Raw genomic sequence first — 27,673 nt, 5'->3', positions numbered from 1 at the left:
GTGGAAAACAGTATGGTTAATATCACTAAACTGTAGACCTGAAGTGATTACAATGATCAATTTTATGCTATGTGTATTTTACCACAATTAAAAAAAACTTTAAAAAACTAATAGAGTTACATAAAAAATTCTTTTTTTTTTTGAGACAGAGTCTTGCTCTGTCGCCCAGGCTGGAGTGACAGTGACGCGATCTCAGCTCACTGCAAGCTCTGCCTCCCGGGTTCACACCATTCTCCTGCCTCAGCTGCCCGAGTAGCTGGGATTACAGGCACCCGCCACCACACCTGGCTAATTTTTTTGTATTTTTAGTAGAGACGGAGTTTCACCCTGTTAGCCAGGATGGTCTTATCTCCTGACCTCGTGATCCGCCTGCCTCGGCCTCCCAAAGTGCTGGGATTACAGGCGTAAGCCACTGTGCCCGGCCTAAAAATTATCATCTTTTTAAGAAAAGAGGTATCTGCTGTGGGTGTCAAATATGCTGGGTACCCCACTGACAAGGGGAATGGGAAGTTGGGAAGTCTTGGATATCGGATACTTGGTAGAAGCAAAGAACAATATCAATCATGGAGGGCTTCCTGGAGGAGGTGATATGGTTGGGTTAATGCTAGGCCGAGGAAGAATTACAGTAGTGAATGATTTCGCCTCAGTGCCCATCTAGGCACCGCCCCTTGGTTCAGTTCTTCATGGTTTCCAGGGAGGCAGGGAGCTTGGAATACCCACATTGCTGTCACTTGGCAACCAGGAACTGGTGGCTGCAGCCACCGGCCAAGTTCTTTCTATCATCCTGGGCCCTCATCTCTGGCATGGGCTCTTGGTAGTGGGGGCCCAGACAGGGAGGCACCCGCCACCTGCTTCCCTTCTCAGCCACTCACAGCACTTACAAGGGCAGAATGGGACTCTTGCTGATGTAGGTAAGTCCACAGAAAGTGCTGGATGAATCAGGGGCAACACACACGCGCACACACACACCAGCCCCAGGAGGTCCTCCCATTTGCTCCCATCCCTGGAGGAACCTGGGGTTCAGGACAGGTGGAACATAGTCCTGGCCTTCAGGGGATTCATAGCCTGGTTCAGGAGATAGAGTTTACCTCATTCTTTCAATACACTGACACCAGTGCCTATTCCATGCTGGCTGCTGGGTTACAGACTTTCCAAGGCATGGCTCACCCCTGGTCAGGGGTGTGGGAGGACATAGCAGACCGCACTACAACACCCTCGTCACCCTTCAGCAGTCACCTCTACATGCAGACTGCTTTCTCTAAATTATGTGACTCTCTGCCTGAGGGCCTTCCAGGACCCCAGAAGCAGCTCTCAGCCTGTGGCAGATGCCCTCAAATGGAAGAGCTCTGAGACATGCCCCATACTGCCTCCCAGAGTTCCCGGGTAGGCGTGCAGTCCAGTTGCCCGTAAAGGTAACTGGCTTCATCACACTCCCTCTGCTGGCTGCCTTTCCTTCCTGTCTCACTTCCCTACTCCACTGCCCCCACTGCTATTTCCTGGAATCAGCTCCCAGATAAACCACTCAAATCCCTGTCTCACCATGGGCTTCTGAGAGAATACTTGTTAAGACAGGGATGATGGTGTAGAAGACGGGGCCAGTGTTCTGTAAGATGCCAGCTACAACCAACTGTATGCAAAGCAGTGTTGAACCAAGGGGTGGGGATGACAGAGCTGCCTGCCCTGGTGCAGACAAGGAGTGGGTACATTTGCCGTAAAAAACTTAAAAGTAGTAATAAAACAGACCAAAAGTCAGTCCACTTTTTGCTATCATCATGAACCAGCAATTTACATCAACTTCAATGATAAAATTCTCCACCTGACTAAGGCTGATAGCTCTCACTGTCCCATGCCCACCCCTTGGTACCCCACTGACGCCAAGCACACTGAGGAAAGAGCAATTAATCATGGGCAAAGAGATGAGGGAAATCTCACTCAGGAGGCAACACTGACCTTCTAATCACACAGAGCTAGCTGCATTCCACCATGCCTTTGCACATACTGTTTCCTTTTACTGGAACACCTTTTGCTCCTTAATCCACCTTTTTTTTTTTTTTTTTTTTTTTTTTTTTTTGGAGACAGTCTCGCTTTGTCACCCAGCTAGAGTGCAGTGGCTTGATCTCAGCTCACTGCAACCTCCACCTCCTGGGTTCAAGCTATTCTCCTGCCTCAGCCTCCCAAGTAGCTGGGATTACAGGTGCCTGCTACCACGCCTGGCTAATTTTTGTATTTTTAGTAGAGACAGCGTTCCACCATTTTGGCCAAGCTGGTCTTGAACTCCTGACCTCGTGATCTGCCCACCTCAGCCTCCCAAAGTGCTGGGATTACAGGCGTGAGCCACTGCGCCTGGCCAGTGCTTTTTTTTTTAAACACTAGACAGTGAGCCCTATAGGGACAGGAACCTGTTCATCTGTGTCTGGCCCACACTAGGCATTTAGGAACGGGCTGCCACTAAGTAGGCACCTTAAGTGGACACCCTGCACTACGGTTCATGGCAGCGCAGCCTATCAAAGTTTATTGATGGAATGAATCTGTAGAACTTTTCCATAACTGGATAAGGGTATTACAACAGAAGGGACAGAACAAGCAAAAGCAGGGAAGCCCAAAAGTGCAGAACTTCTCAGTAGAAAGGGCAAATAGCTTTATGCCATGGGCAGTACATCTCAGAGAGGAGTTCCACAGCCATCAGCTTTAGTGTCATCCAGAATGTGGTCAACATACATGCACTCTTCTTCAGACCTTCTCATCCAGAATCTCTGCGGAAGGAGTTCAAGAATCTGGGTGTCTCAAGGAAACTCTAGGAACACAAAATTTGGAGAGGCACAGGACCAGGTGACTGGTGAACTATAAAGAGGTAAGAGTGGCCTGATTGGGTTGGGGCTAGGCCAAGAATTCATTCCTTCATTCAGTATTCATTCTTTCTTTCAATAAGTGTAGATTGATCCCAGAAGGCATTCAGGTACATATGTGCACAAAGTAGACATGCTCCCTGTTCCTTTGTCACAGTCTAGTGGAAAGACAGTCATTAAATAAGCAAAGAAATAAATACCTAATATAGTTTCAGGTTATGATTAGTGCTTTGTTGGAAAAAAAAAAAAAAAACCAAACAGGAGAGGGGTTAAAGACTGGAGAAGGTTATTTGGATGGAATGGTCTGGGAAGCCCTCTATTGAGGATGGTAGGAGTGAGGGACGGAGCCACTAGAAATGAAGAAGCAAGACATGTAGATATTTGGGAAAAGAGCATTCCAGGAAGAGGAATGCAAAGGCCTAAACAGAACACATGAAAGAGGGAAAGTGGTTGGGAAGCTACTGCAATAGTCTAAGTGTGAGATGCTGGAGAATCAGACCAGGGTGGAAGCAGTGAAGGTGATGGGAAGTGGTCAGATTCATAATATATTTTGAGAGTGGAGTCAACTAGCTTTGCTGTTGGACCAGATGTAGCTGTGAGAGAAGAAGGGGAGCCAGGGTCATTGCAGGTATAAAGGGGATGAGAGGACAGTTGAAGGAGATTGAATCAGAGAGGTACAGGACTGGCAGGGCTGGGGCAGGAGGTGGCAGACCACATGCAGGTTCCTGCAGACCACGGAGAGGACTTGACTGGCGTGCGCCACCACGCCCAGCTAATTTTTCTATTTTTAGTAGAGACAGGTTTTCACCACGTTGGCCAGGCTGGTCTCAAACTCCTGACTTCAAGTGATCCACCTGCCTCGGCCTCCCAAAGTGATGGGATTACAGGCGTGAGCCGCCACACCCGGCCGATCTGACCTGTTTTCTAACAGAATCTCTCTGGTTGCGAAGTGCAGAACAGACTTGAGAGAGACAGGAATGGAATGGGGCAGTTCCGAGGCTGATGCCAGGCATCCAAGTGAAAGATGACAGGAGCTTGAACCGGGTTGGTGACTGGGATGGGGAAACTAAATTTATTCGGGTAAAAACAATAAGTGGATTTCATGAAACTTGCTGACGTAATGGGTGGTAAAAATAATAAAGGGGGTAGGCAAATAAATGATTGAAATTTGGTAGTGGGTCAGGAGCTTCAGCTCTGCGGGCAGCAGTTGTGTCTTCTTGGAGAAATGGTTTCAACTCTCAGCCGTTTTGTCATCTGCAAAATGGGGATAATAATGGTACATCATAGAGTTGTTGAGAAGGTGATGTAAAGGTTTTAGTACAGGATGTAGCACACAATAAACACTTAATAAATGTTATCTTAGAAGCCAGACTGCTAGGTTCCTGTAACCATCTTAGCCATTCACTGGCTGGCTGTTGTCATCTTGGTCAAATTAGCCCTCTGTGCCTCAGTTTCCTCATCTGTGCAATGAGGCACATTAATCGTTAATATCAACTGCATAGAGTTGGGTTGTGAAGATTAAATAAATGAATACAAGTAAAGCATTTAGAATAATGTGGCCGGTAGTAAGCACTGCGTACGTATTAACGATTATTAAGAATGTATTTTAGCCACATTTCCCGGCCCCTTCCCCGGCCTAGCATAACCCATTTTGTGCATGTGAAGTCTGGCTCTCAGCAAGGCGGCCTCTTGGAGGGCGCTGTGCCTGCGTGAAGCGATCCTGTCCGCGGCGGCGAAGACCCAGGTTCCGGCTTTGAGGGGCCACGCCCCGCGCGGTCCCTGGCGGAACCTTTTAGTTCTGCGCTCGCGTTGCCAGCCCGGCGCGCCTCACGCAGTTGCGCCCGCTCCTGGGGCTACTTCCGGCTGCCCAGCCCCGCCCCGCCCCTGGGCGTCTCCATCTTGGTCTCAGGTGTAGACTCGGCCAGAGCTAGCGCAGGAGTGAAGCGGAGTTATAGCTATCCCGGCCGCGGAGCTGGCTCACTGCACTACCCCCTCCCCCTTCTCTCCTCCAGACGCCGTAGTCGCTGGCGCTCATGGCAGGCCTGGAGGTACTGTTCGCATCGGCAGCGCCGGCCATCACCTGCACGCAGGACGCGCTCGTCTGCTTCTTGCATTGGGAAATGGTGACACACGGCTACTACGGCTTGGGTGTCGGTGACCAGGTACGCCACGCAGCCGGCCAGGGTGGAGGAGGGAACTGTCTTCTGTCCAAACTTAGAGGACCGGAGGGCTGGTCCAGAGCGCCCGATTTCCCCGCCTTTCCCAATGCAGGGCCTGGGGCACATGACAGCGTTGGTAAAAACCCGCGGGTCGGAGGTTGCTCACCTGCTCCAACCCAGCCCAGAGTCCCTCACAGCACAGCTGGCACAACATGATTTGTAAACTCAAGGGCAGAAACTCGCTTCAACACAGCCTGGCAGCCTCTCAGGCCAGGACTGTGTGGACCTAGTATTCCATAGAATGGAAAAGAATCCAGACAGGAGTTTAGCTCCCCAGAGCACTCCTCACCCACCTAATCTTCTCTGAATTCCTTCCCACCCAGCCTTGGGGTGAGGGGACTGACTCAGTTCTGCCCTTATACCACACTAGAGCCTCCACCAAACATCTGGATCCAAGCACAGGTACGGGAGTGAGCTTTGACCTACTCAGCCCCAGGCCAGGGCCCTTTTTTCACCCCTTAGCGTGGGCCCAGAGAGTTCACATGCCTTTCAGGCTTTACTCAAGGGCCCAGCGTAGTCCACTCGCTACTGCCATCCCCAGCTCAAGCTCTAGGAAACAGTACCCCCCCCCCCAGAATCGTATACACATACAGTCTGATGTGAGAGTCATATAAGATTTTCTCCTCATAGCTGTCCCCATAGGGCCAGCCCCCTCCACTCCCATCCCCAGGCTCCACCTCTTACAGCTAGGGACGTTGTTGTCATCCCCACAGAGTTCCAGGACCGCTGGGCCCAACCCACCTCACTTATTCTTTGCTCTAGCATTCTTCTGTCTTTCCTGTCTCTTCCCTGTGACCCTCATCCCCCACGTCCACATCATCCTAGACATCTGCTTCCTGGGACAACTGGGCCTGCCTCCATGCCTGCCCCTCACTGTCACTGTTCTCTCACTCTCAGAACCAAGACCAGCTATGGGAAACCGACCACCCCACCTGTTGCATCTTGCAGTGAGATTTCACCCTTCCTCTCCTTTTTGACTGCTTCAGTGCTGAACTCCTCTAATCATTTTTTTTAGCTTCTCAAATAGAGTCTTAATTCTCCTCTCCTGACATAGCTTTAGGGACCTGTCTTCAAACTTGTTTTGTACATTCTGAGCACTTAGGCAAGTATCCCCTTTCCCCTACCCCTCACTGCTGTCCCTGTTCCTCTCTGTCTCTTAGAACTAAAGACCAAGACCACGATACCCCTCTCACACTTTACATCCTTCAGCAGGAATCAGAGTCCAAGAACTGTCAGGGATTTTGGCTCTTTCCCCTGCCCCCCGACCCCAGACCTCAGTTATCTCACTGGGACCCCAGGTACACACTCAGGCTCCCCATTCCCACCTCCAAACTCACACGTACTTCATCTCTCAAATGGGCTCTATGACTGGAGATGAGGATGGAAAAGAACAGCCAGCCTTTCACACGCACATACCTGGAAGCAGGAACCATTTCACCTTCCCAAACACGTCTGTCCCTGTCCTTTCTCTTTGCGCTGCTCTTCATTCCACATACCTTCCAAATACCTTTCAGCATTTCAGACCTTAGTACCAGGTAGAGACAGCGCCCCCGCATTTCCGTGTCAGGCCCGTCTTTCAGTGCATAGTCCCCCTAACAGAAATCTTGTCTCCCCACTTGCCCTACTCCAGCTTTTTAATCTTGAGCAGCTCTTCACTTGCCCCAGTCATTTTATTTCAACTTTTCCTAGATTCTTCAAAGAAACTGGTATCTGGGATGGTGCAGGGGACAGTGGGGCTGAGAAGAGGAGTAAAGTTTGATTTTGACCTGGGAGCTCCTCCATTGGCCCTCAGCTCCCTTGTCCTTCAGATGGAACAGCTGTGCTCTGCACTGTCCCTTCTCATGGACCTCATTCCCCTTATATACCCCTAGCTAGCTACTTCTACTCTGCCACACTGTCAGAACCCTGTCCACCTCTGCTCGGGAACTTGTTCTAGAGGGCGTGCCTGATGGCCTTCTCTTCTTGCCATTCCACAAATAAATATCAATCACTGTGAATCTGCTCCCACCATTCTTACTCTCACTCATCCTGTTAAATCAGTTTGACAGTTTGGGAACATCAGTTCACATAAGTCGATACCTTCTTTTAGCTGGCATTATCACCTTTCCATACACTCAAGGCTGCAAAATTTTCAGATGAAATGTACAGAAAGAATACAATCTCATTTTAATACTGTTTTTTTCTGTTACTGTTGTTATTGTTGTTTTCAAAAAAAAGGTCCTTGACCAATTCCCCAAGGTCCATCTGATTTTTCTCTGTTCATGGTGCTATTTTTTGAGCTTCTGCAGGCCAGAGAAAGATGCTGGTTTCAGAAATCTTTGGGGAGGCCCAGGAGCCTGGGGAATGGGGTTTTTGTAAGGCATTGCCACCTTTCTTCCTGAATCTTGCATGCCCTTGAAGGAATGGGTGTTTGGATTGCAAACTAGAGCGTGGTGTATTTTTGCTTCGGTCTGCCTTTTCTCCTTGATTGCCAGTGGGGCTCAGGTTACACTTGTCCTCCTGTCACTTCTGCTGAGTCTACTTTCATTCAGAGTGGAAGCTGGAGAGGCATCTTTCCTGTTAGTTTATTTAAAAGGAGGTTTAATTTTTCAGCCTGGGGCCAGCCAACTCAGCTGACTTGATTGTATTTTCCAAGCTCAGAGGATATTTGTGTTGCCTCTCCTGCCATCTCCTGTTTCCACCCTTCTGGGAGTGATAACGAGAGGAAGGTCCAAGAGTGTATGCTTGACTATACAAGTTGACAGTTAAATGGAAAGCTAGATTGTCTGCTTTCTCTTAGGTTTTGCCTCCTCTGTTACAGGGGAATTGTGTACGTAAAACTTGATTAGAAGACCAGTGCAGCCACTGGCTTCAAGAAAAATCCAATGTTAGAATTTGGATTTCTTCCTTGATGTCAGAACTACTCCTTGCAAGAACTTTACAGCTTTGTCAAGTGGTTTAGGTGGCAAGGGGATAGGTAAGGGATGACTTAGGTGGTCATCAACATAAGTTAGATAATTTTGTTTTCTGTTGTGGGGAATGTAAGGATTGTGGTGAAAGAGAGAAAATGCCCAAAATGATCTGTTTAAGTTACTTTGGGTGCATTTTAGCTCAGAGGCATTGGGTCAAACTCATGGCCATTAAAGAACGCTTCCAGTACCAGGATTTTGCCTAGGAAAACAGTTATCTTTATTCTTTTAGGGCCAGTCTTACGGACCTGGCTGGGGAAAACCTCTAGCCATAGCCTGGGCAATCAGGAGCTCTGAATTCCAAGTACAACCCTACAGCTGACTTGCTGAGACCTTGGTCAGCTCTCTGACCCTCTCAGGCCTTAGAATTTTCTTTCTTTTTTTTTTTCAAGATGGAATCTCACTCTCACTCAGGCTAGAGGGCAGTGGTGCGATCTTGGCTCACTGCAACCTCTGCCTCCTGAGTTTAAGCAATTCTCCTGTCTCAGCCTCCCCAGTAGCTGGGATTATAGGTCCCCGCCACCATGCCTGGCTAATTTTATTTTGTATTTTTAATAGAGACGGGGTTTCACCATGTTGGCCAGGCTGGTCTCGAACTCCTGACTTCAAGTGATCTACCTGCCTCTGCCTCCCAAAGGGGTGGGATTACAGGCATGAGCCACTGCACTCAGCCTCAGGCCTTTGATTTTTCATCAGAGGAAGTTAAACCATGTGACTGTGTACTTAGGCTACTTTCCAACTGTGGCTTTCTGGAACTCTTGATATTTGATGTCAGGGTTTACAGGGCAGTTGCATGCCGTGTTTGGCCTGATATCCCCAGGGTCTGTGCTCTGTTTACTGGGAAACATCAGTTGCACTGCAGTTAGAGACAGCAGTTTCACCTGACTCAGGGATTTTCTGTAACTCTGGAAGCCAAAGGTGGTGGGGTGGTGAGCAGACCAAATTGTTTATATTCCAAGAGAGAACTGTGGTGGTTTGAATGCTGTACATGGAGGATATAATATAAATTTAAAGGCCTTTGACAGAGCAAAGATGAGGATGTCATCAAATTTCTGGCTTCCAAAGTAAACAAATCCATAACACTAAACACTAAACATATTTGGGAAAGTTAACCCAGTTTGGGGTGAGGGGATAGTTTCTCTTTCTCAGAAGAATAGTTTGATTAGTTTCATTTTTGTTTTTCCTCACTCTCATTTCTGTGCTTCAGGCCTGTGAATTTCATCCTCATCCAGCCAGGTTTTAAACCATGCCAGCTGTGACATCCTGAATTTTATTTGGATTCTCTTTTCCCAAAGGATTTCTGAGCACCAGGGGTGACCAAAGGGGACAGGCCAGCTGTTCTCAATGTGTGGTCTCCCCTTGTCCTTGGTGTGTGAAGTTTTGCTTTGCTGGACCTTTGTCTTTTCCATTTTCTTCATCTCCCACTCCCTCCCGCTGTATTCTCATGACTGCAGATCTTCCCAGTCCACCTGACCCATGGTGAGCAATATAAACATACATCCATGAAAAAAGATTCTAACTTTTTTTGTGCTTTTTAAAATTTTTACATAAAGATACTGGAGTGTAAACCTCATTTTGGGGGGAACTTTTCTTTAAATCATATTTTTTATTTTACGTATAATACTATCATTAGATCTGGTTTGTTCCTTCTGACTGCTGAATAGTATTCCACTGTAAGCATATTTTGCATTTTATCTCCACTTTGGCTACCTTAGCCAAGGCTATAATGAAGATCCTTTGTTATGGACCCTGTGCACAGGGTTTCTTCTGGGAGTAGGGATTTTAAATCATAGGATATTGGCTTACCTAATTGCACTAAAAACTGCCAGATTGCTTCCCAAAGGGGCTGTACGAGTTTAAATGCCCATCAGCAGGGACTAGAGGTTCCCATTCTCCCCACACCTACACAGACATCTGGCAAAAAATAGAAAACTGGGTAATAACAGTCCGAATCGTATAACTTAGTGTCTCATTATTTCAGTTCTGCTTCTCTGATTGCTAGTAAAATTGAATAACTCTTTAGATACTATTAACTGCTTTTTTTCTTGTTCGTATCTTTTGCCACTTTTTGGAGTTCCCAGTTGTTATTGTTCATTTTCCAGGCATTCCCTTTATGTAGAGGTTATTAATTTCTTTCCTTTGCAGCCATAGCAAATGTCTCTTCCTAGCCTGTGGCTGCTTATTAACTTAGTAGTGTCTCTGTTGAACAGAGGCTTTCAATTACAATGTCAAAGGCAGCTTTTTTTTTCTTTTATGAATCTTGTTTAAGAAATCTTCCCCACCTGGAAATCACTGTATTATTTTTCCTGTAGAAATAATTTGAGAACTGTTTCTCAAACTTTAGTATAGAAAGTCTTAGGATTTTTTAAAAAGAAAAAAGGAAGACATCACAACTCACAATAAAAGATGTATTTTACACCCACCAGGCTGACAAGCATGAAAATGGCAAGCATTTTACCCCTACTAGATTGGCAAGCAACAATAGCAATGTTGCCAACTACACGGAGCAACAGGAGCTTTCATACATTGCTAGTGGGAGTATAAATCAGTAACTCTTTAGAAAACAACTTGACTTTATCTTATAAATTAAAAGCTTTTCCTCCATGCATATTCTATAGAAATTTATCCACATGTGTACCAGATGTGTACAAGAATGTTCATAGCAGCATTGTTCGTAATAGCAAAACAAATAAGCTGGGAAATACTCCAAATCACCATCAACAAGTAGATGTATAAATTGCAGCATAGTCATACAGAATGCTTTGTAGCTGTGAATGTGAATCAGCTGTAGTTAAATGCATTGACATGGATGCCTTTCCAAAAACAATATTGAATAAAAAAGGCAAATGACAGAAGTGATGCCGTTTATTTAAAATTCAAAAACATTTGAGACAATATATTTTTATGGTTGCAATATAGAGTAATATAACTCTAGGGAAAAGTAAAGAAATTGTTTAAGAGTGGTGATTACCCTTGAAGGGGAAGGAGGGACATTTATTGGGGTATGCTACCCAAGGCTTTAGCAGTATTGCTGATGTTCTATTTCTTAAGCTGGTGGTAGAGACATTTTATAATTCTTTGTTATTTGTACATATGCTACATTTTGTGTACTATGAAATTATAATTTTTGTACATCACTGCAGTCAGTTAGGGTGTATTAGGATCTGTGTTTTTAGTTAACACCTTGGTAATCCTATTGTAGTTAGCCTAAGGTCCAAACTTTGAAAAACACTACTTAGAACTTCTCAGTGTTCCTCAAGGTGACTGGCTTAATTCTTAGCAGAGGGATGGGGAACAGATGATTATTAAACCAACACTTCAGGTTTTTGACAGGTTCCAATGCTTCGTCAGACAGGTAGCTCAATATGAGGGAGAGCGCAGTAGAACAGAAGCGCAGAGACCTGGGCCCTAGACCTCTCTCTCGCTGTAGGATCTTGAGCAAGTCATTTCTCTTGACCTCCACATCTTCATCTGTGAAGTGAGGCGGGTAAGATTAGCTTATCTTGTGAGGTTCTTTATAATTCTGTGTTTTGAGGTCATGATCTTTCTCCTCTCAACTGTGGTGTCTTCCCAGCCGGGTCCCAATGATAAGAAGTCAGAACTGCTGCCAGCTGGGTGGAACAACAATAAGGACCTGTATGTCCTCCGGTATGAGTATAAGGATGGGTCCAGAAAGCTCCTTGTGAAAGCCATCACCGTGGAGAGCAGCATGATCCTCAATGTGTTGGTGAGTCTCTGAGACACGTGAGTCTGCTGATGAGATGAGGATAGGAATGGCTGTTTTGAAACCCATTTAACAGTCTGGATCCAGAGCTCCAGTGTTCTTGTAGCCCTTACCCAGTGATCCCACTTCTGGAAATTTATCTTAAGGTGAGAACCCTAAGTATAAAAAACCTTTGTACACAAAGGTATTCACCACCTGGAATTAAGGAGGGGCTTTCTGTCAACAGGGAAATGGTTAAATAAGGTAAATCTATTCAGTGACAAGATAGAAGGAAAAAACTTAGGTAACTCCAGTGGGCTACTTCAGTTCCTTAAATAAATTGAATTCTTTGCTGCCTTACACTTTATATTTCCTATGCTAGAAGGCTCTTCCCCTCCCCCATCTGCCCCACTTACAGCCCTCCACCATTCCTTCAGCCTGGACAATTCTCTTTCATGTTTGACTTCCTCAAAAAGTTCAGTTCTGACTACCCACTCCTACCACTCCTACTGCCAAAAAAATCTAAATTATGTCTCTTTACGCCATCATTTTATTTTCCTGCTTGACACTCATTGCAGCTTGTAATTGTGTACTTATTTGTGCTTTGCTTTTATTCTGCCATGGGACTGTATGTGCCACAAGGACAGTGACTTTCTTTTTGTTAACTTTTGTCTTAGTGGTTTGTGTGTGACCATGTGGAACTATCCTGCTATATGTATTATACTGCACTTTGCGTTTTTTTCACTTGATGTTTTGGAGGTCTTGACATGGAAATACATATAGATGTACCTTATTTGTTTTAACTATTACGTAGTTTCTCATAGCACCGTAATTTCTTTATTCCTTTCCCTTTTGATGAACATTTAGATCTTGTGTCAGATAGGGTTCTTGGTTTCAAACAACAAAAACCTCTTGGGTTAGTTTAATCAAAAAGGGTTTATTAAAAGAACCAGGATTCACCCAGGCGCAGTGGCTCACACCGTAATCCCAACACTTTGGGAGGCTAAGGCAGGTGGATCACTTGAAGTCAGGAGTTTGAGACTAGCTTGGTCAATGTGGTGAAACCTTGTCTCTACTAAAAATATTTTTAAAAATTAGCCAGGCATGGTGGTGGGTACCTGTAATCCCAGCTACTTGGGAGGCTGAGGTAGAAGAATCCCTTGAACCCAAGAGACAGAGTTTGCTGTGAGCCAAGATTGCACCACTGAACTCCAGCCTGGGTGATAGAGTAAGCCTCTGTCTCAAAACAAACAAAACAAAACAAAAAGAACCAGGATAGCTCATTGAAACAGGTTTAAGGCTAGGTTTCCAGAAGCAGTGTCCCAAATCATGCCCCAGAAACCGCTGCTGCCACCAACACTGCCCAGTATTAGGTACTGGCTGATTCTGTCTGCCCTGGTGCACCCTTCTGTTAAGCTGCTGATATGACCCCCTGGCCTCTGCTCCTACCCTCATTAGCAAGATATCTGCCCCTTGCTGGGTCTGCCTCTTCATGTTTCTCACTTCCAACTCAAAGTTGATGCATCAGTTCGACACCTCAATTACCATGCCTGAGACCTTTTGCGAAAGAGCCTGGGAAGTAGGTGTTTTAGCCTCTGCCTTGGAAAGGCAATATTCCTAAATCAGAGAAGTCTCCAAGCCTTAGGAAGGTATTTTATATAAACAGTCCTTATATATGTCTTTGTGGACATATGTGAATATTTCTTTAGGTTGAAGACTCTGTGACTCTCCTTCCACCCTCCCACTCTTAGCCTAGAAATATCCCAGTCTCTCACTTTCTATTTTCACTCATCTAGGAATATGGCTCACAGCAAGTGGCAGACTTGACCCTGAACTTGGATGATTATATCGATGCAGAACACCTGGGTGACTTCCACAGGTACTTCTAAATGATGTCTCTTCCCTGGGAAAGAGAGAACCAATGGCAAGATATAAGGAATAGGGTAGATGTGTCCAGAAAATTAAGGAAGGTGAATGGAAGAACCTTTTATTTCTGGGTACAACTTCCTAATTTTCTTTTCTGTTTTTTATGTATTTGAAGAGGAGACTCACATAGGAAATGCCACATGAGACAAGATGATGCAATCAAGAGTCCACAAGTGCTGTGGTGGCTGCAGAGTAGAGGTGGAGCCAGGCCAACTCATTCAGCCAGAGCAGACTCCTGGGAGAATGTGTGCCTCATTGGGTCCCCAACCCCAATCTCCAACTTAAAAAAAAAAAAAAAAAAAAAAATTATTTTCTTTAGGGTCGTTTTAGGTACAAGCGAAATTGAGCAGAAAGTGCAGAGCATTCCCATATTACCTCCTGGTCCCATACACCCGTAGCTTATAGCTTCCCCATGTCAATATCCCATACATAGTGATACACTCCTTACAACTGATGAGTCTACATTGACACATCATTATTAGGGCTCAAGCCTGCTGTTGTGCAGTCTGTGGGTTTTGACAAATAGATGAGAATGTGTGTCTACCATTATAGTATCACACAGAGTAGTTTGACTACCCTAAAAATCTGTGCTCCTCCTATTCTTCACTCCCTTCTCACTAACTCCTGGCAACCACTGATCTTTTTACTGTCTCCATAATTTTGCCTTTTCTAGAGTGTCATATAGTTGGTATCATACAGTAGTACATTCTAGGCCTTTTCAGCAGATAGAGCTAGGAAAATTTTTCCTTATGAGTTTAAATTGCTACCTCTGTTTTTAATATAACACTACAGGATTCTTTTTCTCTTATTCCGTACTTATATGTCCCTTCTGCTGTGGTGAGAACCCTGATTCCCAACAGCATCAACATATTTACTTATTTACTTGATCCTAGAATACACACAAATATTTTCTGAACTACATCAGTGCCTACCAAGAACAAACCTACTAAGTAAAGTTCCAAATGATTTATTTCCGGTTCTTTTTGTCTTTTTTTTTTTTTTTTGAGATGGAGTCTTGCTCTGTCGCCCGGGCTGGAGTGCAGTGGCCGGATCTCAGCTCACTGCAAGCTCCGCCTCCTGGGTTTTACGCCATTCTCCTGCCTCAGCCTCCGAAGTAGCTGGGACTACAGGCGCCCGCCACCTCGCCCGGCTAGTTATTTGTGTTTTTAGTAGAGACGGGGTTTCACCGTGTTAGCCAGGATGGTCTCGATCTCCTGACCTCGTGATCCACCCGTCTCGGCCTCCCAAAGTGCTGAGATTACAGGCTTGAGCCACCGTGCCTGGCCCTCTTTTTGTCTTTTAACTATGTCCCACAAAAGATGTAGGCAGAGTAGTGTCTTCCAAAGGTACTTAGATTAGTGCTTGTTTTTTAAATCAGTATAATGAAGTTATCTGTTTTATAGATAGTTAAGCTGATTTATGTCTGCTTTATTCCATTATAGGGAATTTTCCCCCATCTTCATTGACCACGGCAGGGTTTTATTTTTTATTTTATTTTATTTTTTTGAGATGGAGTCTAGCACTGTCACCTAGGCTGGAGCACAGTGTGACAATTCAAGCAATTCTGCTGCCTCAGCTTCCCGAGTAACTGGGATTACAGGTGTGCACCACCACACCTAGCTAATTTTTGCGTTTTTAATAGAGATGGAGTTTTGCTGTTGGCCAGGCTGGTCTCAAACTCCTGACCTCAAGTGTTCCACCCGCTCAGGTGATCCTCCCAAAGTGTTGGGATTACGGCTGTGAGCCACCACGCCCAGCCATCCTCAGGGTTTTAGAGTAAGCTTGGCATCACTATAAATAGCTTCTGTGTGAGGAGGTCTTTTACGTATTCCCCTCCTGCATGCCACCCTCCAGTGTATTTCCCTCATAGCAGTCGGACCAGTCTTTTTCAGACATAGATCAGATCATGGTTACAACTCTGGCTTAAAACCCTTCAGTGATGCCACTTCACACCCATTAGGATGAGTACTATCAAAATAACCAGAAAATAAACAAGCGTTGTCAAGGATATGGAGAAATTGGAACCCTTGTGCACTCTTGGGAATGTAAAATGGTGCAGCCACTATGGAAAACAATATGACAGTTCTTCAAAAAATTACTGTATAATCCTGCATGTCCGCTTCTGGGCATATACCCAAAAGAATTGAAAGTAGGTCTTGAAAAGATATTTGTGCACACATGTTCATAGAAGCGTTATTCACAGTAGCCAAAAGGTGAAAGCAACCTGGCTGTCGATTGACAGATGAATGGATAAACAAAAGGTAGTATGTAAATACAGTAGAATATTATGCAGCTTTAAAAAGGAAGGAAATTTTGGCCCATGCTACAACATGGACAAACCTTGAAGACATTATGCTAAATGAAATAAGCCATTCACAAAAGGACAAATTCTGTATGATTCTATAAAAGGTACCTAGATTAGTCAAATTTATACAGACAAAGTAGATCGTGGTTGCCAGACACTGGGGCAAGAGGGGAATGGGGAGGGGAGTTAGGGATTAATGGGTACAGAGTTTGTTTTGCAAAATGAAAAGAGATCTGGAGGTGGATGGTAGGTGATTGCACAACAGTGTTAATGTACTTAACACTACTGAACACTTAAAAATGGTTAAGATGGTAAATTTTATGCATATTTTACCACCATTAAAAGGCTTCAGGGAATGCTCATTGCTCTTAGGATAAAGCACACAATCCTTGATGAGGCCTTAAAGCCTAGCATTCACCCCTTCAATCTCACCTTGTACGGCCTTCCCCACATCCCTGTGCTTCAGCCACAGTGTCATTCTTCTGCCCTCTTCAGACTGCTTCCTTCTGCATAAAGTGCTCTCCCTGATCTCATGTAGCCAACTCCTGTTTATCTTTTGGTTACCAATTTAAATGTCAGTTCCTCAGAGAAGCTTCCTCTGGCTCCCAGGCTTAAAGCTTCAAAACATTTTCCAGTTTTTTTTGGAGACATGTTTCCCTCTGTTGCCCAGGCAGGCTGGAGTACAGGGGCACAATCAACTCATTGCAGCCTCAACCTGCTGGGCTCAAGTGACCCTCCCACCTGAGCCTCCCAAATAATTGGGTCTACAGGCATGTGCCACCATGCCCAGCCAGTTTTTTATTTTTTGTAGAGATGACATCTTTGCTGTGTTGCCCTGGTTCAAAACATCATTTTTTAAGCATTTAATCAATCAGTAGATATTTTACATTTGCCTTCTTAGAGTTGGTCTTCCCTTGCCTGTGATCTCCTTGAGGGCAGGGCTTGGGTCACTTTTGCGTACTGTAGACAAAGAGGGGAAAGGGGGAAATGAGCCAGGCCTGACCAGCAGAATGCTGCTCCTCTGGGTGTTGCACACACCCTGACACTGAACCCTCTTAGTGGGTGAGGGAGGGACATTTGGAGAATGGTCTCTTGACTTCTTCACTCTGGAGTTCCATTGGGAGAGAAATTGACAAAACCTGTGGAAGAACCTAGGCATTATATTGGCCATTCATGCTCATTAGAGCATTCCGTCTGCTCAATAATACTGAGAGAGAATTGTGATCTTGTCTCTTTTTTAAGTACATTTGTTTGAGGGGTTTTTGTGTGAGGGAGAGGATGTGTGTTGTGTTTTGTTTTGTTTTTTGATTACTGTGAAATGAGGGACACAATAGTACTACCTCAGGGTTTTTCTGAGAATGGAATGAGATGTCAGCACATAGAGTGCTTAGTGCTTAGTCCAGCTTTTAGTAAAATACACAAAGGGGAAAAAATCTGATCACCAGGAATCATCTCTGTGGAAATGGGCGGTGAAAGCTGAGGTATGGCTCTGCCTCCTGATCAGAGGCCCTCTCTCCCTCCTTTGCCTTTCAACCATAGCTTCCTCCATGTAGCCCTCTTTGTTAGGTCATTGTGGAATGACTTGACTCTTCTAGGAATTTTTGCTCCTCAGTGAGCAAACTGTGATTTGCTAAGAAATATAAACCTCTTGTGTTCCATTCTGCTGTACCCTTTCTGTGTCAGATGAGATGATAGGCTGTTGCAGTTGTTCTGCCAAGGCTTAGAAATTATGTGAGAACCTCTCCTTCAGGACCTGGTGGTTTTTTAATCAGGCCTGAATTTTACACATGCCTAGGGATATCAGAGGCCTCCCTCTGATCTGATTAAAAGGAAAGAGGATTTGAATTTACCCCCGCACCCAGCTTGGGCAGGCAAGCAGCTCATCTTTTTACCCATGCATGTCCAGTGGCTCCAACATCATTTGTTATTCCTTCATTGAATTGCTTTTGAAACTTTGTCAAAAATCAGTTGTCTGTACATCTGTGGATCTATCTCTGGATCCTCTGTTCTTTTCCATTGATCTCTATGTCTCTTCCTCTGTCAGTATTACTCTACCAGTATTGATTATTGATTATTGTAGGCCTTAATATTGAGTGGAATAATTCCTCCCACTTTTTCTTCGTCGAGATAGTTTTAGCTATTCTAGGTTCTGTGCCTTGTCCTTTTCCTTTCTTTCTTTTTTTTTTTTTTCTTTTTTTGAGACAGAGTCTCGCTCTGTCTACCAGGCTGGAGTGCAATGGCGTGATCTTGGCTCACTACAACCTCTGCCTCCTGGGTTCAAACGATTCTCCTGCCTCAACCTCCTGAGTAGCTGGGACTACAGACGCATGCCACCACGACTGGCTAACTTTTTGTATTTTTAGTACAGACCAGGTTTCACTGTGTTAGCCAGGATGGTCTCGATCTCCTGACCTTGTGATCTGCCCATCTTAGCCTCACAAAGTGCTAGGATTGCAGACGTGAACCACCACATCTGGCCTCTGTGCCTTTTCATGTAAACTTTAGAGTAAGCTTGTCTATATCTATGAAAAACCTTGCTAGGATTTTGATAAAAGTTGCATTAAACCTATAGATTAGTTTGAGGAGAATTGACATTCTTGCTATGAACATGGTGTATCTTATCTCTCCATGTTAATGTTTAGGTTTTATTTGATTTCCATCAGTATCATTTGTAATTTTCAACATATATATCCTGTACATACTTTGTTATTCATTTAAAGCAGAAAGGGATATGATTATAAATGGCATTCTGTCCTTTGTTTTGGTTTTCAGATGTTCATTGTTAGTATATAGAAATGTAGTTGATTTTCCTATGTTGAACTTGTATCCCGTCACCTTGCTGAATTCAAGGTATTCTAGGATTTTTTTTTTTTTTTTTTGTAGATTCCTTGGGAATTTCAGGGTAGACTATCATGTCATTTGCAAATAGGGACAATTTTATTACTTACTTGCTAATGTGAATGCCTTTTCTCTTTCTTGTCTTATTGCAGTGGTCAGGATGTCCAATATTACGTTAAATAAGAGTGACAAGAAAGAACATTCTTTCCTTGTTCCCAATCTTAGGGGCAAAGTATTCAGTCTTTCACAGTAAAGTCTATTGTTATGGGTAGGTTTTTTGTAAATGTTCTTTATCAGATTAAAGAAGTTCCCCTTTATTCTTAGTTTGTTGAGAGTTTTTAATCTTGAATGGATTTATCATGTTGGATTTTGTCAAAAGCTTTTTTCTGTATCAATTGATATGATCATATGATTTTTCTTCCATAGCTTATTGATATGGTAGATTACATTGATTGATTTGTGCCTACTAACCAGTCTTGTATGCCTAGAACAAGTCATACTTAGTCATGGTATATAATTCTTTTTATACATTTTTAAATTCAATTTGCTCATATTTTGTTGAGGATTTTTTATGTGTGTAAGTTCATAGGATATAATAGTCTGTATTTATTTATTTATTTTTTGTATGGTCTTTGCCTGGGGTTTGATACCAGAGTAATACTGGTCCCATGAAAGGGGTTGGAAAGTATTCCCTCCTCGTATATTTTCTAGAAGTGATGGTAAAATTTATATTAATTCTTCCTTAAATGTTTGGTAGAATTCTCCCTGAAACAATCTGAGGCTGGAGATTTTTATTTTTTGTTTTTTTGTTTTTTTAGAATGTTAAGTGTAATTCAGTTTCTTTAATGAAACTATTCAGATTATCTGTTTCATTTTGGCTGAGTTGTAGTTTATGGTTTTTAAGAATTGGTCTATTCTGAATTGTTGGATTAAGTTGTTCTTAGTGTTCTCTTATTATCCTTTCAGTGGCTACAGATCTATTGTAATATCTTCTGTTTCATTCTTGTTACTGGTGACTTGTGTCCTCTCTTTATATTTGTCAGTCTTGCTAGAAGTTGGTCAATTGTATTCATTTTTTTTTTTTGAAGAATTGACTTTTTGTTTCATTTTCTCTTGTTTCTCTTTTTTATTGACTTATGTTCTTACCTTTATTACTTCTGCTTGCTTTGGGTTAATTTGCTCTTCTTTTTCTAGGTTCTTTAGGTCAGAATTTTGGTTATTGATTTGAGTTCCTTCCTCTTTTTTGATGTAAGCATTTAGTGCTATGAGGTTTCTTCTCAGCAATCCTTTAGTTATATCCTGCATATTTTCATATGTTTTTATTTTCATTTTAATTCAGTGCTATATATTTCTTTTTTGGGACTTTGATCCAAGGATTTTCTAGAAGTATGTTGCTTAATTTGCATATATTTAGAGAGTTAACTTTTTGTTTTGATTTCTGTTGTGCTTCCATATGGTTGGAGAACATACTTTGTATGGTTTCAGTTATTTTACATTTGTGAGCTTTGCCTTATGGGCAGGATGTGGTTCATTTTAAAATACCAGTGTTTTAGGAAGCCTGGAGTCCTACCCATTCTGTTACCTCAGCCTGCCTCCACACCTCAGCTGTGGTTTACATCACTTGTCTCTCACAGGCAAAGAAAAAGAGGCCCAGGCAGGATGGGATAGGTGTTAGGGGCAGCCTTCTGAGGACTCTTGAGTTAGTGACAGAACTGCACCTTGAGCCCCCAGAGCTCTGCCTGCCTGGACCAGGAACCTGACTCATCCTCCCCGTGGAGCCTTTGCCTTCCATGACCCTTCCCATGACACGTGATGAACACACAATGAAGCTGAGGGAGGGGTGAGGTGGGTGAGAACAGAGGAGTAGCCAGTCCAGGCTCTGTGCCCCTACACCCTCACCTCTTTCTAATGGGGTGGTAACGAGGAGGGGCAACCCAGATGCCTAAGAAGCTTAGGCCCAAATCTCAGAGACAGCGTGGGGCTGTTGCCCCCCTCACCCAGGTCCACCAGGCGGCCTGCTCCCCCACTTATAAACAGGCCAAGCGCAACGCCAGGAGCTATCAGGGCCGCCGGTGCCATCGTTGCAGCCAGAATACCGCTTCCAGGGTTCCTAGCCAACTGCAAGCAGTTGACTCTTCGTCTGCTTCCTGCAGGACCTACAAGAACAGTGAGGAGCTTCGGTCTCGTATTGTGTCTGGAATCATCACACCTATCCATGAGCAGTGGGAGAAGGCTAGTGTAAGCAGTCCCCACCGGGAGTTCCCCCCTGCTACCGCTAGAGAGGTGGACCCACTCCGGATTCCTCCACACCACCCACACACCAGCCGGCAGCCTCCCTGGTGAGTACAGAGCGTCCAGCGGGAAGCCCATGCTTCTGCAGAGGGATTCCAGCCAGCTCTCCCCATCCTGCCACTTGACCCCATCTCTGGCCCGTGTGTGTTTTCAACAAAATGATCAATGTCTTGGGGTGCATGGAATTAGAAAGTGGAGACGTAAGTGGAGCAGTGAGTTCTTGAACTGCTACTAGTCACCCTAATTACCCAACATCTTAAGCCTGCCTGACTTCTTTCTAGAGGCCACACAGAGCCCCTGAGTCTATCCAAGGATCAGTGCCTCTGGGGCTTATGTGCAGTAGTCCAGGGTTGCTGCCCAGGTAATTCACAGCTAATTCATCCCAGAGCTCTTTGTCTAGACAGGGCCCTGGGCCAGTCTGTTTGAGAAAATGCAAAGATGCAGAGGTACTAACCCAGAGGAGATGCAGTCCCAATGTCTTGCCCATTTCATTTCATTTCACTGTAGTCCCCCAACCTCTCGCTATCAACTTCAGAAGTTTTCCAAAATAGCATGGGGTGCGAGTGAGTCACATTCCAAGGTTTTTGCAGATTAGGATGGCAGCATTAGGACTGGAGACTTCTGCTCAGAGGGAGGAGACAAGGACCAGGAGACCCTAGTCTCTAGCTGAGATACCACTTCTCAATGTGGAGCCCACACTGTGATACCATGCTGTTGGTGGGGATAAGGGACAGAGTTCACTGTGAGGGACATAAATAAGCACTTAATAAATATAGACTACCATTGTTATTTTATTCTGGTGCATAATTATATGCCTTTAGTTAGCTAAAAATGGGAAATCAGTTAAATTATTACAAGTAATGATTGGCATATCTCTCTGGCAAAGTCTTTACCAAAAATATTGAGTCCTGTGAAGACAATGGAGAATAAGAAAAAGTGGCTGAAAAGATTGAAAATGACTTGTCTGATATATCTTATTTTACCAAAGGGAATAGAGATAAGATGACCTGCCTGAGTTCACCAGCCACCAATAAAGAGGTAGAGCCAGGGCTGGGGTCTAGGTGTCCTTACTCCCTGCACAGTGCTCTGCCTGTGATGTAAACAGATGTGATCTAACCACCTTTCCATGGTGGAAAGATTTAAGAATAAGCCCTGGTCAGAAGTCAGGTTGGGAAAACATTTTAGACTTGAAGTAAATAGTAATTCTCAGCTTTATTAGACCCAATGCCCATTTCAAAACAAATATTCTGTGAAATAGCTCTTACTATATTGAAATGGAATTCATAGGTATTCTAACTTACCTCATGCACATTTCAGAGGAAATCAGTATAAAGTCCTAACTATAACATAAATTAGAAAAAGAGTAATTAATAAGATCATGATATATATTCCATATGTAGGTGCATGAATACACTGGAGAGCATAGATGTTTACACGTGTATGTGATATTATCTTGAATTCAACATAGTGACAAAAGCTGTTGTATACAGATGTATTATGTCAACAACTCAAATACCACAAAACTCTGTTGCTGTTACTAACATGACTTTTTTGAAATGGTAAACAGCTGTTAGGAGAATTGCAAACAAAATAGTGATTGAATATTGTTTCTTCAATTATGCCATAGTTACATTCCTGGGAAAATGTGCTTGTTTTAAAGTAGCAGAAAAAAAATACTTTGTGTTCATACATAAAATGGCCTTACATTCAGATAATTTATTTAGGCTTACACCTCCATGAATATCTAAACAAGACATTTGAAAATTGTGTGGGATGTAGGTCATTCTGCATTTCGTGAATCTCTACTATCAATTGTAGAATATCCAGCATCTCTAGTCTCTGCTTGTAAATGCCAAGAAGGCCCTCCAACTACTGTGACAAGCAAAAATGACCCCAGGGCTTGCACTATGGCACCGGTAGGTTATGCTTCCCTATTTAGGAATCATAGACCTAGAGTATAGAATTGTGAAAGTAAAAATCCTAGCCTTGGAAGAACTGAGAGAGTGAGAAAATCACTATGTTGCAACTTCTGCTGAAATAATGTACCTAGTCACAAATTGTCAATGGTTGATAAAACCATGAAGTAAAGGTTGATAGGGGACTTTATAGTAGGTGGATCTGGTGAGTAGCGTCTGAACCCATTGATTAATCTTAACGCTAAAAGTGGGATAGCCAGATACTGTTTTCTAATATTATGCAATAGTAAGTTCACAGCAACCTCAATCTAGATCTAACTCCCAGTTTCAAAATATGAAGGACAGAAGAATGAGTTAAACAGACACACAAGGATACAACATCCAAAATTGGAATACAGAAAAATTGTATAGGATAAATTGACCTTGTTTTTACACCAAATAAATTAATCGCATGGGGAGAAAAGGGAGAAAGAGGCCATTATGGAAAGAGTCATGCCAACTATCCTTGTTTAGATCTTGATTCAAACCAATTCAAAAAATTATTTTTTAAACATTTGGGGAAATTTTAGCATGGACCAGGTGTTAGATAACATTATGAATTACTGCCAATTTTGTTAGGTGAAATAATTCTGCTTATGTTAAAAAAAAAGAAGTCTTTATCTGTTAGAGATATACGTTGAAGTATTTAAAGGTGAAATGATGTGTGTGGGATTTGCATTAAAATAACTTCAGCCCCCCAAAAGAGTAAGATGTGGGGGAGGGGAAGTATAAGTAAAATAAGAATGGTGGACTATTGATAATTATTGAAGTTAGGTGGGAATACACACAGGAACTCATGATACTGTTCTTACTATTTTTTGGTATGTTAAAAAATTTCCTTAGTAAGGATTTTTTATTAATACTAGTTCTTCACAAAGTCTTCCAAAAATAGAAGAGGAGGGAATACTTCCCAGCTTCTTCTGTGAGGCTAGAATTGTCCTGATACCAATACCAAAGACATTACAAGAAAACTACAAACCAGTATCCTTTATCAATACAGATATAAAAACCCTTAACAAAGTACTAACAAACCAAATCCAGCAACGTATACAAAGGATTATATACCCTGACCAAGTGAAATTGATTCCAGGAATGATTGATTTAACATCTGAAAATAAATCAGTGCAATACACCATATCGATAGAACAAAGGAGGCCAGGTGCCCGGTGGCTCATGCCTGTAATCCCAACACTTTGGGAGGCTGAGGCAGGTGGATCACCTGAGATCAGGAGTTCAAGAGCAGCCTGGCCAACGTGGTGAAACCCCTTCTCTACTAAAAATACAGAAATTAGCTGGGTGTGATGGTGGGCACCTATAATCCCAGCTACTCAGGAGGCTGAGGCACAGGAATCTCTTGAACCCAGGAGGCAGAGGTTGCAGTGAGCTGAGATGGTGCCACTGCACTCCAGCCTGGGTGACAGAGCAAGACTGCATCTCAAAAAAGAAGAAAAAAAAATACAACAAAGGATAAAAACTACGTGTTCATCTCGATAGAGTAATAGCATTTAACAAAGTCTGATACCCTTTCATGACAGAAGCATTCAGCTAGCCTGGGAAATACAGTGAGACCCTGTCTCTACAAAAAATTTAAAAATTAGCCTGTAGTTCCAGCTACTTAGGGGGCTGAGGTGAGAGGATCACTTCAACCTGGGAGGTCAAGGCTGCAGTCTGTCATCACACCACTGCACTCCAGCCTGGGCAACAAAGTGAGACCCTGTCTCAAAAAAAAACAAAAAACAAAACAAAACAAAAAAAACGCATTCGCAATAGAAGGGGCCAGGCATGGTGACTCACCCCTGTAATCCCAGCACTTTGGGAGGCCAAGGTGGGTGGATCATTTGAGGTCGGGAGTTCAAGATTAGCCTGGCCAACATGGTGAAACTCTGTCTCTACTAAAAATGTAAAAATAATCTGGACATGGTTGCGCATGCCTGTAATCCCAGCTACTCGATAGGCTGAGGCAGGAGAATCGCGTGAACCTGGGAGGTGGAGGTTGCAGTGAGCTGAGATCACGCCACTGCACTCCAGCCTGGACAAGAGAGCGAGACTATTTCAAAAAACATGCACACAAAAACAACAACAACAAAAACAACAATAGAAGGGAGGTTTCTCAAGCCAATAAAGAGCATCTACAAAAAACAGCTCACAGCTGACAGTCTCCTTAATGGAGAAAGATGGAGTGTTTTCCTCTTAAGATCCGGAACAAGGCAAGCATGTTTGCTTTTGTTTTTGCCACTTTTATATAACATTGTACTTGATATTCTAGCCAGGGCAATCACTCAAGAAAAAGAAATAAGGGGTATTCAGATTAGAAAATAGGAAGTAAAAATACCTCTATTTGTCAATGACATGATATCTTGTATACGGAAAATCCTAAGGAATCCTCTAAAAAAACAGAACTAAGCAAATTCAGCAACTTGGCAGGATATAAAATTGATATCCTGACTAACACGGTGAAACACCGTCTCTACTAAAAATACAAAAAATTAGCTGGGCGTGGTGGCAGGTGCCTGTAGTCCCAGCTACTCGGGTGGCTGAGGCAGGAGAATGATGTGAACCCAGGAGGCAGAGCTTGCAGTGAGTTGAGATTGCACCACTGCACTCCAGCCTGGGCGACAGAGCGAGACTCCATCTCAAAAAAAAAAAAAAAAAAAAAAAAAAAAAATCGATAAAATCAATTGTATTTCTATACGTTAGCAATGAACAATCTAAAAATTAATGAAATTATCCTATTTATAACAACCCCACAAAGAATATAATACTTAAAAATAAATTTAACAAAAGAAGAATTGTAAAAGATTTGTGCACTGTGAAAGATTTGGGAAAGAATTATATAAGATTTGTACAGTGAAAACTATAAAACATTATTGAAAGAAATTAAAGATTTAAATAAAGGAACGACATTCTGTGCTAACGACTAGGAAGAGTTAATATTAGCCATACTCCCCAACTTGATCTATGTATTCAGTGCGATCCCAATGAAAATCCCAGCAAATTTTGGGTTTTTCCCCCCAGAAATTGGCAAGCTGATCCTAAAATTCAGGTAGAAGTGCAAGGGAACCAGAATGGCTAAAACAATCTCAAAGAAAAACAAATTTGGAAGATGTCCAGATCCCAATTTCAAAACTTATTACAAAGCTTCAGTCATCAGGACAGTATGGCACTGGCATGAGAATAAATATATAGAGCAAGGAAATAGAATTGAGAGTCTAGAAATTAACCCATACGTTCATAGGGAATCGATTTCAGCAAGGGTGCCAAGAGAGTTTAGTAGAGAAACCATAGTCTTTTCAAATGGTGCTGGGACAATTGGATATCCACATGGAAAAGAATGAAGTTGGGTCGCTTCCTCAAGTAACTCAAAATGAATCGCACACCTGAGTGTAAGAGCTTGAACTATAAAACTTCTAGACCTAGTAATAAGTCTACCTTGGGTAGTCTTATTCGCTGACCTTCGGTTAGACTGGTTTCTTAGACACAAGACCTGGGAGGTCAAAAGCACAAGCAGTGAGGAAAAAATAGACAAATTGAACTTTGTCAAAATTAAAATATTTTGTACATAAAACAATAGTATCAAGAAAGTGAAAAGATAATCCACAGAATGGGAGAGAATATTTGCAAATCAGATATCTGACAAGAAACTTGTATCCAGAATGTATAAAGAGCTCTTACAACTGAACAATACAAAAGAAAACCCAATTTTAAAATGTTCAAAGGATTTGAATAGATATTTCTCCAAGGAGGATGTACAGATAGTCCATGAGCACGTGAAAAGATGTGCAACAACATTGGTCATTAGGGAAATGGAAATCCAAACCAACAAATAGCATTATTTGCAATAGCCAAAAAGTAGGAACAACCTAAATGTCTATTAGTTGATGAACAGCAAATATGATACATGCTTACAACTGAATATATTAATAGCAATAAAAATGAATTACTTATACATGTTATAACATAGATGAACCTTGAAAACATCATGTTAAGTGAAAGAAGACAGTCATAAAAGACTATATATTATATGATTTATTTAATGTGAAATGTCCAGAATAGGCAAGAGATAGAAAGCAGATTAGTGGTTGCCGGGGTGGAGGTGGAGGATGGGAAAGCAGGAATGAGGAGAGACTGCTAATGGGTACAAGGTTCTTTTTGGGGTGAAGAAAATGTTCCAAAAAATTAGAATATTTGCACATTCTGTGAACATCTAAAAACCATGCATTATACATGTTAGCTGGTTGAATTTTTTAAGTGAAATGTATCTCAATAAAGCTGTAAAAAAAGGGTATTTTACAAAAGTCCTAGAGTTGGCTTAATTGGAAACACGAATATATAATGATAGAAATGATTTCCTTGAGATCAAACCATAGTCCAAGAGAATCGATAATAACTGCCCATGACTGGGGCTTTTTTTTGTTTTTTGTTTTTAAATATTTTTCCTTCAGCTAGAGAGTGGTTTGTTAGTACCTAAACAATATTTTAAGGATTCATCATCATACCAGCAAAAGTGATTTATTTAAAATTAGCTACTGAATGCCTTCCCCCTAAGGAACAAGGCAAGGATAACCACTCTGACCACTCTTATTCAGCATAATACTAGAAGTTTTGCCTGCACATTAAAACAAGAAAAAGAATTATCATACA

The 27,673-nt window shown here is 42.8% G+C and overlaps 1 protein-coding gene across 2 annotated transcripts in view; it reads left to right on the top strand.

Annotated features, from left to right (window-relative positions):
* The first annotated feature begins 782 nt into the window (after positions 1-782).
* The window catches only part of PSMF1 (proteasome inhibitor subunit 1), a 48,706-nt gene continuing 21,815 nt past the window's right edge, over positions 783-27,673 (top strand). Inside the window, exons 1-6 of one of the 2 annotated variants that reach the window (XM_033185962.1) lie at positions 783-911; positions 2,735-2,851; positions 4,859-5,008; positions 11,588-11,740; positions 13,513-13,595; positions 20,939-21,124. In XM_033185962.1, the coding sequence (XP_033041853.1) occupies positions 4,880-5,008; positions 11,588-11,740; positions 13,513-13,595; positions 20,939-21,124 (551 nt within the window). In that variant the 5' untranslated portion in view covers positions 783-911; positions 2,735-2,851; positions 4,859-4,879. Of the gene's footprint in view, positions 912-2,734; positions 2,852-4,591; positions 5,009-11,587; positions 11,741-13,512; positions 13,596-20,938; positions 21,125-27,673 lie in introns of those variants that run through there. The other variant, XM_033185963.1, reaches the window with a different exon arrangement.

The sequence above is a fragment of the Trachypithecus francoisi genome, unplaced genomic scaffold (assembly GCF_009764315.1).
Source record: "Trachypithecus francoisi isolate TF-2019V2 unplaced genomic scaffold, Tfra_2.0 Lachesis_group21, whole genome shotgun sequence".
Lineage (NCBI taxonomy): Eukaryota > Metazoa > Chordata > Mammalia > Primates > Cercopithecidae > Trachypithecus > Trachypithecus francoisi.
Note: the sequence above shows the minus strand (reverse complement) of the source record. Positions and strands in the feature narration are given on the sequence as shown.